At 35.8% G+C, this 18424-nt stretch overlaps 1 protein-coding gene across 2 annotated transcripts in view; it reads left to right on the top strand.

The window, feature by feature from the left end:
• The window catches only part of LOC149787363 (GPI-anchor transamidase component GPAA1-like), a 55044-nt gene extending 36620 nt beyond the window's left edge, over positions 1–18424 (top strand). For both annotated transcript variants that reach the window (XM_089977938.1, XM_089977939.1), the window contains exons 11-13: positions 1533–1735; positions 13715–13888; positions 16887–18424. In XM_089977938.1, the coding sequence (XP_089834064.1) occupies positions 1533–1735; positions 13715–13888; positions 16887–17157 (648 nt within the window). In that variant the 3' untranslated portion in view covers positions 17158–18424. The remainder of the gene's footprint in view (positions 1–1532; positions 1736–13714; positions 13889–16886) is intronic.

Genomic DNA, 18424 nt, shown 5'->3' with positions numbered 1-18424 from the left:
GTATTACATGATCATGTTACCCAGTCTACCAAGGGTAAACCCACCCATATAAAATATTCATTTGATACTCAATTACATGATCAGGTTACCCATTCTACCAAGGGCAAACCCACCCACATAGGGTATTCATTTGATACTCAATTACATGATCAGGTTACCCAATCTACCAAGGCAAACCCACCCACATAAGGTATTCATTTGATACTGTATTACATGATCATGTTACCCAGTCTACCAAGGGCAAACCCACCCATATAAGGTATTCATTTGATACACAATTACATGATCAGGTTACCCATTCTACCAAGGGCAAACCCACCCACATAGGGTATTCATTTGATACTGTATTACATGATCATGTTACCCAGTCTACCAAGGGCAAACCCACCCACATAGGGTATTCATTTGATACTCAATTACATGATCAGGTTACCCAATCTACCAAGGGCAAACCCACCCATATAAGGTATTCATTTGATACTGTATTACATGATCATGTTACCCAGTCTACCAAGGGCAAACCCACCCATATAAGGTATTCATTTGATACTCAATTACATGATCAGGTTACCCAATCTGCCAAGGGCAAACCCACCCATATAAGGTATTCATTTGATACTGTATTACATGATCATGTTACCCAGTCTACCAAATGCAAACCCACCTACATAGGGTATTCATTTGATACTCAATTACATGATCAGGTTACCCAATCTACCAAGGGCAAACCCACCCATATAAGGTATTCATTTGATACTCTTTCATATATGGTAGGATATTGGAGTCTTCTTGCATTTTAAGATCAGGTAGTGTATTTGAAAAATCAACAAAATTTTGTGCTTAAGTTGTTTTTGATAAATACTTATTAGATCACTGTATAGGCACACCCTTACATGTCATGTCTGCAGTTACATTCACTGTAATGTGTATACCTCTCCTCCAGTAATAACTGACAACTATTTGCCAACAATCACACTATCCAAGGAGAGATTACTCCTGTTTGATTTCTGTGATAGGCAAGCATATGGCAATTAGCACTTATGTGCTAACCAAGCCATAGACACTTCTAATGTCTTTCATTAGCTTGGGAGGGTTGTGTTTGCAATGTAGTTTACATACTCATGGCATGGTAGGATTGAATTAAGTTTTATCAAAGAAACATTGCTTTTTACTTAATATTTTGATGTTTCTGGGACCAAGTAAACTTAAATGCTGCTGCATGTAAAAATTGACACATTTATTTCTGAAAGACTTGATGCACCTTGCAAAACATTTATCTGTTATACAGTATCTTGAGCAATGTTGGTGCCATTTTTTCAGTAATGATCTATGATCATCCATATTGAGGCAGAACTGCACAGAATAAAATTTTTTTATGATTCTGTTAGAAGGATGATAATAGTCGTTTAGATGTTGATGATGATTTTACTGTCACATGCCTGTAAAACTCAATTTGCAACACTGCAGTCATCAGTAATGTAATGTTTCCAAATGTATATTACCTTGACTGAAATTTATATATCTCTTTCCAGGAATATTTTCATCCAGGATCTGGTATCCTGTCCACAGTTCCCCTCCTGTTCAGCAGCACACTGATGGGTTTACTGTGTTCCATGGGCCCTGATCTTCTGGCCAGTATGTCAGGGTCCTTCAGGATGAGTATAGAAGATGGGATTTTCTATGGTTTTCTTGCACTCTTCACGGCCTCTCTGATATTTCCGAAGATGGTCGGAAGGTAATGTTGTAAATGATGGCAAATTTAGGCTTCATGCTGATTTCATTCATATGTAATGTATTTTCATGGAGTTTGCAGGAGGAAAGTTCATCTCTTTCTGAAACATGTAAAGGGAAGAAATTCATATCCATTACCTCCCCTTACAACTGCCAAGTGGCTACATGTCCATCAGATGTTGACTGTTTTTAAAGTATTTATTACATACTATCAGTATAGTACCATAAGACCTTCCAAAGTTTTATAATATCCTCATGATTTCAAACCGTCTAGCCAGAAAGTCAGTATATTAATATGTATTAATGTATTTGTCATGTTCCAACTGTTACTTTTGATTTTTGATCAGTATTTACTCGAACATTTTTGGTCTTGTGGTCTTTGTATTGGTACTAATTGTTGTTCATTTATTCATGCACACTGCAAGTTATTTTCACTTGTTTAGTTAACAGGTATGGTTACTGATATATTTGAACACTACTGGGTTGTTATTGTCTTGTAGTTTTATTGTACTTGTCATTTCACATTAACAATAAAAATGTTAAGTGCCAAAGTCATTGAGGACATGCACAATACATGTCTCGTCTTCACAAAGTGTTCATTATCTTTTAACTGCAGTGTTTATGAGAAGTGGTCAGAAGGAATTTGGTTAATGGTTTTGTGGAAAAAGCTGCAGAGAAGGGTAAAATATCAACTGACAGAAAGTAACATAGCCTCCTATGGTGGCTTGGAGTTAAGACAGTGTGTTCTTCCTTGGTTCAGCATCCCAGTGGCCATGTCTCATACATGTTCAGATATTACCTTCAAGTTTGTAAATCCAATCACATGGTATCTGGCTTGGATTTTGATGATCTGTATTACTATCTGTTTGTGCCATACACTGCTGATCTGGCTGCTGACCAGAAAGTCCAGTCTCTGTCCACTAATACCTGTTGACTGGGGATGAAGGTCTGTCACATCAGCAAGCTGTGCTGCATACCAGCACACTGTCTGTCCATGCTGGCAAGAGAATCATCCATCCCTCTGTACAGCACACTGTCTGTCCATGCTGGCAAGAGATTCATCCATCCCTCTGTACAGCACACTGTCTGTCCATGGTGGCAAGAGAATCATCCATCCCTCTGTACAGCACACTGTCTGTCCATGCTGGCAAGAGATTCAGTGGCATCTGCCCTGATGCCAATTCATTTGTTCGCATGTTCACAGCTTATCCATTGGAGGGATACTGTTGCAGAGACATTTACCACTGAGTTTCTGCAGTAGACTGAAACATTCACATGACACTCTGCTGTTTTACAAGGTGGAAAAAAATGTGTGCAATGCCCCTGTAAGTTCTTACCTAAAATGGTGACATTTTTCTAACTTCATGCCTAAGAAGGTGGCATTTTTTGATTTTCTGAAAAATCAGGCAGGGGCTACACTGACTAATTACTATTTGACTGTAGACTAAAGGAGGTGCAGAGGCAAGCAGCACAGAGCTGCCTCACTAACATGCCTTGCCACCTGCACTAGCATTCAGGCTGAGTGAATTTCAATCCCATCATAGAGATGATTATCAGCTAAGAGATAGGGGACTGAATATTTCAGGTAGCAAGGAGTCCCTCAGTTCAGGAGGCAGTTTAGTAAATGAGATAAGAAAGAAGGTTTGTTAATCTCCAGTCCGTGAAAAATAAAGAAACTGATTTGCCACTCCAACTGTCTATAGACTTCTGTCCAAAGCAACTCAGCTGACTTAACAAATACATTGCCACATCGAAGCTTAATGGAAACAGCATGGTAAATCAGGCTTTAACTATTATTATTAATGAATTTGTGGTCAGACTAGACCTTACGAATCAAAGTTACTTGAGTTTGCCTACAAAATGAAAAATATATCAGTTTTGTGCACTCCCATTTGGTCTGAACATCATTCCACAGACATTCAGAATAATCATCAACTTAGTCATTAATCTGTTCTGGTCAACTTCTTCCATAGTGACAGCACTTTATCTAGATGCCAACCTCCACAAAACACATTGTAAGTTCAATTCGTTGAAAAGCAAATCTTCCGAACCTTTGAGGTCATCTAGGCCTTTCATTGAAATGGAAGAAGTCATCTCAACCCATCCCAGTATTATGTCAGACACTTGGACATGAAGTTTCTGACTAAATTTCAGTCTCATCCTCTTGCTCATGATGTTGTTGTTGTGGGGTTTAACGCCATTTTTCAGCACGATAGGGCTATACATGGCGGCCAGTATTAATGGTGGAGGAAGAACCCGGAAAACCCCGGAAAGAACCACCGACCCACGAGAAGCTACTGGCAAGCTTTCTCACATGCCCACATTGGCTGAATCTTAGACTCGAACCGCCGCAGACATAGGTGAGATGGCAGTGATCCGTAACGAAGAGCGCTTTAGACCACTCGGCCACTCGGGGCCCCTCTCCCTCATGAATATAACATTATGATCTGAAACCTAACAGAAGATGTTGGCCAGCATGCAGAGTCAACTTTCCCGAGTTTTTATTTCCATGATCAAACTTTGCAGAGATAAAAATTGGATCTGATGGATCCATTGGTTGTGGCTCAAATGACCACTAGCCCAACTGATGTCCTGATGTCAGCACAACCTCCTCATGGCCATGGGTTTAGCACTTTTGCTGGATTTGCATGGAATTGCAATTGGTAAGAAGAATTATAATTCTTATCCATGTATGGTCATCCCATGTTATGTAAACATTGGCTCTGCTGCTGTCATGCTAGAAGAGTGAGTTGTCCTTAATATAGGGAATCCAGCCACTCTTTCCTCAAAGGGTACCTGTGGTAATGGTTGGATGCTCAGCATTTCCTTGTCCTATTACTTATTCTAATGTTAATGTGATCAGGGAATGTATTTAAAGGAGAAAGCAGAAACTTTCAGTAAATTATGCTTCTCTGAGAATGATTGCATGGTATCACATGGTCTTGAAAGGACTTGTCCTTTTAAGACCATGTCACACCATGCAATCATTGTCATTGACCTCTGCAAGGTCATTAAGAGTTAGTGCGATGGACATTTTTTGCTTACTCTTTCTATAACGGAGTTGGTTTTAGCAGTTATTAACATGCTGCATTGCTAATTTATGCTTTGTTTTTCTCGTCTTGTATAGTTTCAGTAGAACAGTCAGTCAACTACTTGTAATGCACAAGTTCAAATCATAGTCTATAAATTTCAGAAGAAGGACCAAATTAGGCTGACTATTGCTTACAGTTAGCCTGTACAAAATGAAGAACTTCATTAATATATTGGAACAGCTTAGGTTCTGTATTTAGAATAGTGAACCTTGTTCTTCATGAAAATCCTGGAGAGTAAGTTTTCAAAAATTTAATTGACATGCCATTAATACAACCATGCATGGGGGCCCCGAGTGGCCTAGTGGTCTAAAGCGCTCACCGTTACGGATCATTGCCATCTCAATCTCACCTCTGTCTGCGTGGGTTCGAGTCTCGGATTCGGCCAATGTGGGTATGTGAGAAAGCTTGCCAGTAGCTTCTCGAGGGTCGGTGGTTCTTTCCTGTGAGTTCCCAGTTTCTTCCTCCACCATTAATACTGGCCGCCATCGTGTGCTGAAAAATGCCGTTAAACCCTACAACAACAACAACAACAACCATGCGTGAATATTTTACTGGATAGGTGTGAAAATAAAAATGACTTATGCATTTCCTTGCTTTGTACACTGCAAATTTAAAATAAAAAAATGTTCATCAATAAGAATTATAATGCACAGCACAACCAGTAGTACCAAGATACACCAATACTAAAATCAACAGTTATATGGCACACACAGACACACACACACACACACTATACCTATCTGCTCATGGTTAGGGACATAACTTTCAAGACTTGTTATGCAAGCTACAAAGAGGTAAATTCCCTTTCAATCAATAAGTGATAATGATGACAGTGATGTCATCATTAATTTTGAATCTGTTAGCCACATAGCCCTCATCAGTAAAAGAATCCACTATTTAAATAGATCTTCTCTTATCTAAGAGCACATGATCATTTCAATTTTACTTACATTAATCTAAATAGGTGCTTATGTGATTTGAAAAAATGTTAAAATAATCAATAGACAGTTCTGTTGGTGTAAATGCATAGTTAAAGGTCCTAAATAATCCAGACAGTTCTGTCGGTATAAATGCATAGTTAAAGGTCCTAAATAACTCATAGACAGTTCTGTAGGTGTAAATGCATACTTAAAGGTTCTAAATAATCCATAGACAGTTCTGTAGGTATAAATGCATAGTTAAAGGTTCTAAATAATCCAGACAGTTCTGTAGGTATAAATGCATAGTTAAAGGTTCTAAATAATCCAGACAGTTCTGTAGGTATAAATGCATAGTTAAAGGTCCTAAATAATCCATAGACAGTTCTGTAGGTATAAATGCATAGTTAAAGGTTCTAAATAATCCAGACAGTTCTGTAGGTATAAATGCATAGTTAAAGGTTCTAAATAATCCAGACAGTTCTGTAGGTATAAATGCATAGTTAAAGGTCCTAAATAATCCATAGACAGTTCTGTAGGTATAAATGCATAGTTAAAGGTCCTAAATAATCCATAGACAGTTCTGTAGGTATAAATGCATAGTTAAAAGTTCTAAATAATCCATAGACGGTTCTGTTGGTGTAAATGCATAGTTAAAGGTCCTAAATAATCCATAGACAGTTCTGGTGGTGTAAATGCATAGTTAAAAGTTCTAAATAATCCATAGACGGTTCTGTAGGTGTAAATGCATAGTTAAAGGTCCTAAATAATCCATAGACAGTTCTGTTGGTGTAAATGTATAGTTAAAGGTGCTAAATAATCCAGACAGTTCTATAGGTGTAAATGTATACTTAAAGGTTCTAAATAATCCATAGACAGTTCTATAGGTGTAAATGCATAGTTAAAGGTCCTAAATAATCCAGACAGTTCGGTTGGTGTAAATGCATAGTTAAAGGTTCTAAATAATCCATAGACAGTTCTGTAGGTATAAATGCATAGTTAAAGGTCCTAAATAATCCATAGACAGTTCTGTAGGTATAAATGCATAGTTAAAGGTCCTAAATAATCCATAGACAGTTCTGTTGGTATAATCCATTGACAGTTCTGTAGGTATAGTCCATTGACAGTTCTGTAGGTATAAATGCATAGTTAAAGGTCCTAAATAATCCATAGACAGTTCTGTAGGTATAAATGCATAGTTAAAGGTCCTAAATAATCCATAGACAGTTCTGTAGGTATAAATGCATAGTTAAAAGTTCTAAATAATCCATAGACGGTTCTGTTGGTGTAAATGCATAGTTAAAGGTCCTAAATAATCCATAGACAGTTCTGGTGGTGTAAATGCATAGTTAAAAGTTCTAAATAATCCATAGACGGTTCTGTAGGTGTAAATGCATAGTTAAAGGTCCTAAATAATCCATAGACAGTTCTGTTGGTGTAAATGCATAGTTAAAGGTGCTAAATAATCCAGACAGTTCTATAGGTGTAAATGTATACTTAAAGGTTCTAAATAATCCATAGACAGTTCTATAGGTGTAAATGCATAGTTAAAGGTCCTAAATAATCCAGACAGTTCTGTTGGTGTAAATGCATAGTTAAAGGTTCTAAATAATCCATAGACAGTTCTGTAGGTATAAATGCATAGTTAAAGGTCCTAAATAATCCATAGACAGTTCTGTTGGTATAATCCATTGACAGTTCTGTAGGTATAGTCCATTGACAGTTCTGTAGGTATAAATGCATAGTTAAAGGTCCTAAATAATCCATAGACAGTTCTGTAGGTATAAATGCATAGTTAAAGGTCCTAAATAATCCATCGACAGTTCTGTAGGTATAAATGCATAGTTAAAGGTCCTAAATAATCCATTGACAGTTCTGTAGGTATAGTCAATTGACAGTTCTGTAGGTATAAATGCATAGTTAAAGGTCCTAAATAATCCATAGACAGTTCTGTTGGTATAATCCATTGACAGTTCTGTAGGTATAGTCCATTGACAGTTCTGTAGGTGTAAATGCATAGTTAAAGGTCCTAAATAATCCATCAACAGTTCTGTAGGTATAAATGCATAGTTAAAGGTCCTAAATAATCCATCGACAGTTCTGTAGGTGTAAATGCATAGTTACAGGTCCTAAATAATCCATAGACAGTTCTGTAGGTATAAATGCATAGTTAAAGGTCCTAAATAATCCATAGACAGTTCTGTTGGTATAATCCATTGACAGTTCTGTAGGTATAGTCCATTGACAGTTCTGTAGGTGTAAATGCATAGTTAAAGGTCCTAAATAATCCATAGACAGTTCTGTAGGTATAAATGCATAGTTAAAAGTTCTAAATAATCCATAGACAGTTCTGTAGGTGTAAATGCATAGTTAAAGGTCCTAAATAATCCGTAGACAGTTCTGTAGGTGTAAATGCATAGTTAAAGGTCCTAAATAATCCATAGACAGTTCTGTAGGTGTAAATGCATAGTTAAAGGTCCTAAATAATCCATAGACAGTTCTGTAGGTATAAATGCATAGTTAAAGGTTCTAAATAATCCATAGACAGTTCTGTAGGTGTAAATGCATAGTTAAAGGTCCTAAATAATCCATAGACAGTTCTGTAGGTGTAAATGCGTAGTTAAAGGTCCTAAATAATCCATAGACAGTTCTGTTGGTATAATCCATAGACAGTTCTTTGGATGTAAATGCATAGTTACAGGTCCTATATAATCCATAGACAGTTCTGTAGGTGTAAATGCATAGTTAAAGGTTCTAAATAATCCGTAGACAGTTCTGTAGGTGTAAATGCATAGTTAAAGGTCCTAAATAATCCGTAGACAGTTCTGTAGGTGTAAATGCATAGTTAAAGGTCCTAAATAATCCATAGACAGTTCTGTAGGTGTAAATGCATAGTTAAAGGTCCTAAATAATCCATAGACAGTTCTGTAGGTATAAATGCATAGTTAAAGGTCCTAAATAATCCATAGACAGTTCTGTTGGTATAATCCATAGACAGTTCTTTGGATGTAAATGCATAGTTACAGGTCCTATATAATCCATAGACAGTTCTGTAGGTTGTTGTTGTTGTGGGGTTTAACGCCATTTTTCAGCACGATAGGCTATACATGGCGACCAGTATTAATGGTGGAGGAAGAACCCGGAAAACCCCGGAAAGAACCACTGACCCACGAGAAGCTACTGGCAAGCTTTCTCACATGCCCACATTGGCTGAATCTTAGACTCAGACAGAGGTGAGATGGCAGTGATCCGTAACGAAGAGCATAACGAAGAGCGCTTTAGTCCACTCGGCCACTTGGGGCCCCCAATTCTGTAGGTGTAAATGCATAGTTAAAGGTCCTAAATAATCCATAGACAGTTCTGTAGGTATAAATGCATAGTTAAAGGTCCTAAATAATCCATAGACAGTTCTGTTGGTATAATCCATTGACAGTTCTGTAGGTATAATCCATAGACAGTTCTGTAGGTGTAAATGCATAGTTAAAGGTTCTAAATAATCCATAGACAGTTCTGTTGGTGTAAATGCATACTTAAAGGTTCTAAATAATCCAGACAGTTCTGTAGGTGTAAATGCATAATTAAAGGTCCTAAATAATCCATAGACAGTTCTGTAGGTGTAAATGCATAGTTAAATATCCTACATAATCCATAGACAGTTCTGTAGGTGTAAATGCATAGTTAAAGGTCCTAAATAATCCATAGACAGTTCTGTAGGTGTAAATGCATAGTTAAAGGTCCTAAATAATCCATAGACAGTTCTGTAGGTGTAAATGCATAGTTAAAGGTCCTAAATAATCCATAGACAGTTCTGTTGGTTTAATCCATAGACAGTTCTGTAGGTGTAAATGCATAGTTACAGGTCCTAAATAATCCATAGACAGTTCTGTAGGTATAATCCATAGACAGTTCTGTAGGTGTAAATGCATAGTTAAAGGTCCTAAATAATCCATAGACAGTTCTGTTGGTATAATCCATTGACAGTTCTGTAGGTATAGTCCATTGACAGTTCTGTAGGTGTAAATGCATAGTTAAAGGTCCTAAATAATCCATAGACAGTTCTGTAGGTATAAATGCATAGTTAAAGGTCCTAAATAATCCATAGACAGTTCTGTAGGTATAAATGCATAGTTAAAGGTCCTAAATAATCCATAGACAGTTCTGTTGGTATAATCCATTGACAGTTCTGTAGGTATAGTCCATTGACAGTTCTGTAGGTGTAAATGCATAGTTAAAGGTCCTAAATAATCCATAGACAGTTCTGTAGGTATAAATGCATAGTTAAAGGTCCTAAATAATCCATAGACAGTTCTGTAGGTATAAATGCATAGTTAAAGGTCCTAAATAATCCATAGACAGTTCTGTAGGTGTAAATGCATAGTTAAAGGTCCTAAATAATCCGTAGACAGTTCTGTAGGTGTAAATGCATAGTTAAAGGTCCTAAATAATCCATAGACAGTTCTGTAGGTGTAAATGCATAGTTAAAGGTCCTAAATAATCCATAGACAGTTCTGTAGGTATAAATGCATAGTTAAAGGTCCTAAATAATCCATCGACAGTTCTGTAGGTATAAATGCATAGTTAAAGGTTCTAAATAATCCAGACAGTTCTGTAGGTATAAATGCATAGTTAAAGGTCCTAAATAATCCATCGACAGTTCTGTAGGTATAAATGCATAGTTAAAGGTCCTAAATAATCCATAGACAGTTCTGTTGGTATAATCCATTGACAGTTCTGTAGGTATAGTCCATTGACAGTTCTATAGGTATAAATGCATAGTTAAAGGTCCTAAATAATCCATAGACAGTTCTGTAGGTGTAAATGCATAGTTAAAGGTTCTAAATAATCCAGACAGTTCTGTAGGTATAAATGCATAGTTAAAGGTCCTAAATAATCCATCGACAGTTCTGTAGGTATAAATGCATAGTTAAAGGTCCTAAATAATCCGTAGACAGTTCTGTTGGTATAATCCATTGACAGTTCTGTAGGTATAGTCCATTGACAGTTCTATAGGTATAAATGCATAGTTAAAGGTCCTAAATAATCCATCGACAGTTCTGTAGGTATAAATGCATAGTTAAAGGTCCTAAATAATCCATCGACAGTTCTGTAGGTATAAATGCATAGTTAAAGGTCCTAAATAATCCATAGACAGTTCTGTTGGTATAATCCATTGACAGTTCTGTAGGTATAGTCCATTGACAGTTCTATAGGTGTAAATGCATAGTTAAAGGTCCTAAATAATCCATAGACAGTTCTGTTGGTATAATCCATTGACAGTTCTGTAGGTATAGTCCATTGACAGTTCTGTAGGTATAAATGCATAGTTAAAGGTCCTAAATAATCCATAGACAGTTCTGTAGGTATAAATGCATAGTTAAAGGTCCTAAATAATCCATAGACAGTTCTGTAGGTATAAATGCATAGTTAAAGGTCCTAAATAATCCATAGACAGTTCTGTAGGTGTAAATGCATAGTTAAAGGTTCTAAATAATCCAGACAGTTCTGTAGGTATAAATGCATAGTTAAAGGTCCTAAATAATCCATCGACAGTTCTGTAGGTATAAATGCATAGTTAAAGGTCCTAAATAATCCGTAGACAGTTCTGTTGGTATAATCCATTGACAGTTCTGTAGGTATAGTCCATTGACAGTTCTATAGGTATAAATGCATAGTTAAAGGTCCTAAATAATCCATAGACAGTTCTGTTGGTATAATCCATTGACAGTTCTGTAGGTATAGTCCATTGACAGTTCTATAGGTGTAAATGCATAGTTAAAGGTCCTAAATAATCCATAGACAGTTCTGTTGGTATAATCCATTGACAGTTCTGTAGGTATAGTCCATTGACAGTTCTGTAGGTATAAATGCATAGTTAAAGGTCCTAAATAATCCATAGACAGTTCTGTAGGTATAAATGCATAGTTAAAGGTCCTAAATAATCCATAGACAGTTCTATAGGTGTAAATGCATAGTTAAAGGTACTAAATAATCCATAGACAGTTCTGTTGGTATAATCCATTGACAGTTCTGTAGGTATAGTCCATTGACAGTTCTGTAGGTATAAATGCATAGTTAAAGGTCCTAAATAATCCATCGACAGTTCTGTAGGTATAAATGCATAGTTAAAGGTTCTAAATAATCCATAGACAGTTAGTTCTGTAGGTGTAAATGCATAGTTAAAGGTCCTAAAGTTGTTTATCTTCAGGTTGTATTTCTTAAAAGTCAGATGTGGAGAAACAAATTTCAACGATGTACTTTTTCATGCTTTTTGTAGTACATTATTTACACAGATTAAAAAGCTGTTAATCTATTTCTCTCTTTTCTCTGTTAATCTATTTCTCTGGTACAGTTACTCTTTTTGATTTTATGAAATTAATTCTTAAAGTTAGTGAAGTGTTAGATGGTCCAAAATTACAGACTTCATTACCTTTTCTAATATAACCGCTCCGGTAGCCTAGTGGTTAGAGCATCCGCCTCAGATGTGGGAGGTCATGGGTTCGATCCCCGGCCAAGTCATACCAAAGACTTACAAAAATGGTACTAACAGCTGCCTCGCTTGGCACTAAGCATTATGAGGTTAGTGTTAGGACTGGTTGGCCTGGTGTCAGGATAATGTGACTGGGTGGAGCATCATGCCACACGTCTGCGGCATGATGTCCCAGTACTGGACATCACTATAAACTGCCACACTGCAGACATCGTAGCGATATGACTGAAAATTTGCTAAAAGCAACGTTAAAAATCAAAATCACACACACACACCTTCCCTAATGCTTAGTTTGCTGTTATGTGTTTTGTCATTTTTGAGCAAGCTGAGGATGTTTTGCTTGTCACAGAAAGAAAGAAGAAGCCTTTGATTTGCCTTTTTAAATGACAAAGGGAGGGATTTGCCACCTATGCTGTGTCAGATTGGAAAGTATTATGAAGAACTTTCCCAGTAGACCTTACTGCTAATTCTATTTTTCCCAGGCATATTATAAGCATTTAGATCATCACAGAATTGTTTAAATGTTGGAAAAAGAAGTTGGACGTATCATTTAGGCAGTCATCGAAAACAGACGAGAGAGCCTGGAATCAATCATGTAAGAGATTGATTTATAGAGAGAGAGGAAAGACAGAAAAGAAGAATACTGAAAAATAAATTGTCCATTTTCTTTTGGTGCAGTAATTTGACATGCAGTCACATATCTTGATGACACACTTTATAGATTTTGATCACTTTGGTGGCCTATATGGTTAGAGTGTCTGCCTCGGATACAGGAGGTCACAGGTTCTAACCCCAACCAAGTAATACCAAAGACTTATAAAAATGGTACTAAAAGCTGCCTTTCAGGTGCTCAGCATCTAGAGGTTAGTGTTAGGACTGGTCAGCCTGGTGTCAGGATAATGTGACTGGGTGGGACATCATGCTACACATCTGCAGCATCATGCCTCAGTGCTAGACATGACTATAAACTGCCACACTGCTGATGTCGTAGCAATATGACTCAAATTCTTAAAGCTACATTAAATATCCAAAAACACAAAATGAGAGCAGCAGATAACACATAGAAAATGGCAAAATATTATGTTTGGAGATATGTTACAGTTAAAGGGTTCAGTGCCACCTATGCAAAGTTTTAGAGAACTACTATTTATTTGTGATGGGTTAATGTAAATATTTGTAACTAAAAAAAGGGCTCTATATTTTTTTCTTAATGTGGCTTCTATATTATAAAAGTTGGCAAATACACAGAAATCACTCTCTGAATTTAAATGCATGTTATTTTTGTAATTCTGTCCAGTAATTATCATCATTCATGTTTTTTTCTTTTTCTCGACCTATCAATGACCATATTTTAGAAATTTTATATTAAAAGGGATAATCATTCAATTTAATACATTTTATTTAAACTAAAGGCTCATGTAAGATCTATATATTGTTGAATAATCAATCTTTTTAAAACTAAAGAACAGCCTATTCCTTCCTTACAGAAAGACATCAAAAGGGAAGAAGTTGCAGTTTGACTGGCGGCTGTTGAAATGCATTGGATTGATTTTCCAGTCATTAGTCTTATTTTCGCTGTCACTGATGAACATCTCACTGGCATTTTTCCTTGGTGTTGTCATCATTCCTGTCACAGTGATAGTCCATCCCACCTCAAACAGGTAAACCAAGATAGGAAATTCATTCTGTTTTATAACTTTGTGGCATCAAGCATAAATATGAATTAAAAAAGTAAATCATATGACCTCAGATCGATTTGATATTGCTGCATGAATTTGTTATCATGTTTTTCATAACATTTTTAGTGGATTTGACATGAATAAAATGAATCTAAGAAAAATAAACATGATATATACCTCATGTAGTCGTGTATAAGTTGAATCAAACTGCATAGACAACCTAATGCCCCATCAGATCTTTGTCTGTGTAGTTTATTAGGACTAATAAGTAAAACAGACATGTACCCTGATCTGCCGATGCATTATTGGATGGCAGATCAGGTTCTTTGTTGTTTGCATTTGGCTCCAACTTATGTGTGAGTGTGTACAGTAAATTTACAACATTCTTGGCTCAACCCTTATGTAAGACATTGGAATCAGTTCATTGTAACCATGGCCATTATTACATAGTTTAGGTTTTCTATTACTATATATACTTGCTTGTAAGCCAAGTCCAACTGCAGATAACATAATGCACCAGCAGATTAGGGTCCATGTTGTTTGTTTCTATGACTAACAAACTAAATAGAGTCCTATCTGCTGGCTCATAATGTGAAAGCATATCTGGGTCTGTTTAGTTTGTAATTGAACTTGACATGTAAGCAAGTACAGATGGTAGTCATTGCAGAAGTATTTTCCAGTGATGCCATCTTGCTTGCATTGTAAGTAAGGTATTGTTTTTCCAGAAAATGCAAATTACTTATTATGATCTAAAATATGCATCTCTAGGTGGCTGTTGTGGCACACAGATATTGTTCTGTCCAGATACTGTTGGCATCCTACCAGTTCTCATGAATTATTTCTGTCTTCAAAATCAAATTTATGCATTATATTTATTAGTTTACCTATCACTTCATAGCATTTTATGTTTAGTTGATCAATTACATATTTTGTGCCATTTAGGCCATTGTAAAAATAGCTTCAAATTTCCTTATTTACATATGCAGTGGTCATCATTCACTTTTACAGCAGTGCTATAAATTCATTTGTGTTATTTCAGTGAGTGTATTTCCTTTAATGTTTTATCCTTCAATATCCTAGAAGTGATATCTTATATTGATTTAGAAATGACATTGTAATTTACATTAATGGCTGTCAAAATTTCCACCAAATGGTAGATCTCAAATAACAGCAGGTTAATATTATCCATGGAATAAATGCAATTACTAAATATAATCCCTGATAATTGAATTCTTAAATTAAAAATTTATTTAGTGGCCCATGACATTTACATGTAGTACAATAAGTGTCCTTTATTGTTTTCCCTTTTTTGTCTTGTATTGTACACGTGTTAACAGGATGAATTCTAATCTGAGTTTCCTCTGACCCTTCCCACCCCATTTTTGATATTTGGAGATTTATGTTGGGGTGTAGGGTCAGAGTCCATTCCCCATCGAAAAGTTGGAATTTGCCGACACCATTTGGTGTCAGCATGGGGTAGCCGCTTACTAGCCGGCCCAGCAAACTTGAACGACCTCTCATGAAGATATACCTGCATGAAATCAATATGAATATGATTTTTATTCTGCAGTAATTGCGATCTTAGCATTCGTTCTGTCTTTAATCTGCTGACAGATGAGGCGAAAGTACGTCGTTGCTGAAATTTGACCTGGATCTAGCCATTTGCATTCCTATCACATGACTACCCAACTCTCACATTCTACATGTCAATGACATCAGAGGTCATACAGTCACATGATATCAACAATATACAATTTCTTGAGTCGCTGTAGGTAAAGAAATCTAGCATGTAAATGAAAGTCACGTAATTTTTATAGAAAAATGAAAAAACAAACTGTTCAAAATATTTATTGTGAAAACAATGAACGAAAATCTATAAACATTGCAGCAATTTGAAGAAAACCACATTCACTATGGAGAGAGCACATGTCAATGTGGTAGTCACGCGACACCATCTAAAACATCGCTGATATATGCTCGGTACTTCTTGAAAATAGTTTTCTCCACCCTACTGCGATACTGACAGGTTTCTGGTCATCCTTATAATAAATATGTTGAGAATTAAGTGTGCATTATATTTATTTACAAACATTGTGACTTCTGTATATATGACCTCTGATGTCATTGACATTTTGGTTGCGAGATTTGTATAGTCATGTGACTTGGGATGGAAATGGCCAGATCCAGGTCAGATTTCAGCAACAACGTACATACGTCTCATCTGTCAGTGGATTAAAGACATAACGGATGCTATGCTCACGATTTTTGAGAAAATAAATCATATTCCTATTGATTTCATACAGGTATATCTCGATGAAAGGTCATTCAAGTTTGCTGGGCAGCTATTAGGCAGCTACCTCATGCTGACACCAAATGGTGTCGGCGAATTCCAACATTTCGGTAGAGAATTGACTCTGACCCTACACCCCAACAAATATCTGAATATCAAAAATGGGGTGACAAGGGTCAGAGGGAACTCGGACTAGATAAATTCATTACCATTTAGGTACTTTATTTAAATAAACACATTTGCAAGTTGATGATTTGATTTTGAAAGGCACTAAAATGTAAGGAAATGCATAAGTAATTAAAATTTCAGTATTTATGCTTGTTGAGAACCACAATGAGGACTGGTTGCTGACGAGAACTGATAGAATGTTAATAAACTAGGGTAACTTGGTTGTCTTAATTCATAAAATCTTGAGCAAGGAAAGTATCAGTAGAGATTGTTATCTGAATGTCATTCTGTATAAATTTATGAATTGAGTTGAATGAAATTATACAATGGCTTTTATTCTTTCATTCGATGATTTTCTTGAATTTAAAATCTTGTGAACATGAACTGCTAGTAATTGCAAAAACTAGATTATTCAAGAACATGTTCAGGTGTTATTTAACGGCATGACATAATTTTTCTGTGACATGACTTTATAATAATAATAAATATGAACATCATGTGATAAATTGTAATCTCTTTCAGATGGTTACTATGGTTCCAGAAACTGCTATTATTGCTGGTGTCCCCAGCTGTGCTGGTATATCTTGCTGCCATTGTAGGCACGCTTCAGGAAGAAAAGTTCACACATCTCATGACTTTGCTATCCAAGTCCTGGAGTAACTTGAGCCGTGGCCTGCTTTTGACTTTAGTTGACCGATATTTCTTTGGCAGCTGGATGTTTGGTGTGTTTAGTTTATCTGTTTTACCCAGTTGGCTGGTATTCTGGGGAATCGCATTCTGTGAACCTATGTAACATTTGATATTTTACAGTTATCCAAAGTTTTCAATTGCATTTCTTTATATAACACACACATACACTCAGTTATGTCAGTACTGGAAGAATTCCTTGTCTCATAGCCTTACAAAAATATTGAACACATCAAATATATTTTGTTATTTGCACAGGATTTTTTTTGTATCAAGGAAGAATTGGACTCTTATGCAATATTATAGAAAGCTTACTTTTGGATGAGAAGAAAATTTGCTAATTTGTCTCACCCTTTGACCTGTAGACATTTTTATTTATGCATTATTGCGGTTTGCATTCTTCATGCAACAAGCATGCATAGAATCGTGTAGTGTTTAACTTGGTCTCAAGAGGAAAGATGTTTGGTAAATGCTTCAAACATATACCATATTAGGAAGAAAGTCTTAATTATTAGTTTTGAAAATTGCTGCATGATTTATGGAGAATAATGACTTCAGTCCCTCAAAATATAAATCAGAATTTCAGCACAAGGTTTATAAGGAATAATGCATTTTGTCATTTGAATATAATTCATAGTTTTAGCACATGATTCAGAGAAATTTCAGCATAGATGTTGCCATTATGGATCACATTTCACATTCATTCATTCATAAAATGTATGTCTTGGACCACATTTTTTTGAGTCGATTGTCATACTTAGCATTAGGTTTATGATGCTTGTAACCATCGCCAAATCATAGACATGTGACATGGCTTATGATAGGAAGATCAATAACTATTTCATCAGGAAAATTAAATATAATTGGTTTGGAGATTTTGTTTTTTACTTTTTTAATGGAGACTGTAATTTTTTGTATGCTTGAAAAAGTAGCTTTGTGTCTCAACAAGTGTATGGTTTGGTGAAATATTTATCATCTGTCATGTTGAATGGGGTTGTAAAGCCACTTGTCCTTGGCCTGTGTCTGAAAATAATTTAATTGAGCATTGAATTTTTCCAAGTCGTGTTATTTTACATAACTTTAAGTGGAAATGCATACAGTGGTAGATTTAATTCCTAACACTTTTTACGCAATGTCCTTTAGACAAACCAATTAAGTAAGATACATTGTGATGATGATGACATATGGAGGAACAAAAGATTATTTACTTTTTCAACTCAGTTATATTTATTTTCTACTTTGTTGGTATAAATACTAGAGAAACTGAAAGAGAAATATTTATACTGAGAGAGGGATAGATAGAGAGAGTGAATGTTTTGAAAAGTAGCTCTTTTTTGTAATTTGTATTTTCAAAAAATTCTCAGTTATATACA

The sequence above is a fragment of the Sinohyriopsis cumingii genome, chromosome 12 (assembly GCF_028554795.1).
Source record: "Sinohyriopsis cumingii isolate HCF-2022 chromosome 12, ASM2855479v2, whole genome shotgun sequence".
NCBI classification, from domain to species: Eukaryota; Metazoa; Mollusca; class Bivalvia; order Unionida; family Unionidae; genus Sinohyriopsis; species Sinohyriopsis cumingii.
Note: the sequence above shows the minus strand (reverse complement) of the source record. Positions and strands in the feature narration are given on the sequence as shown.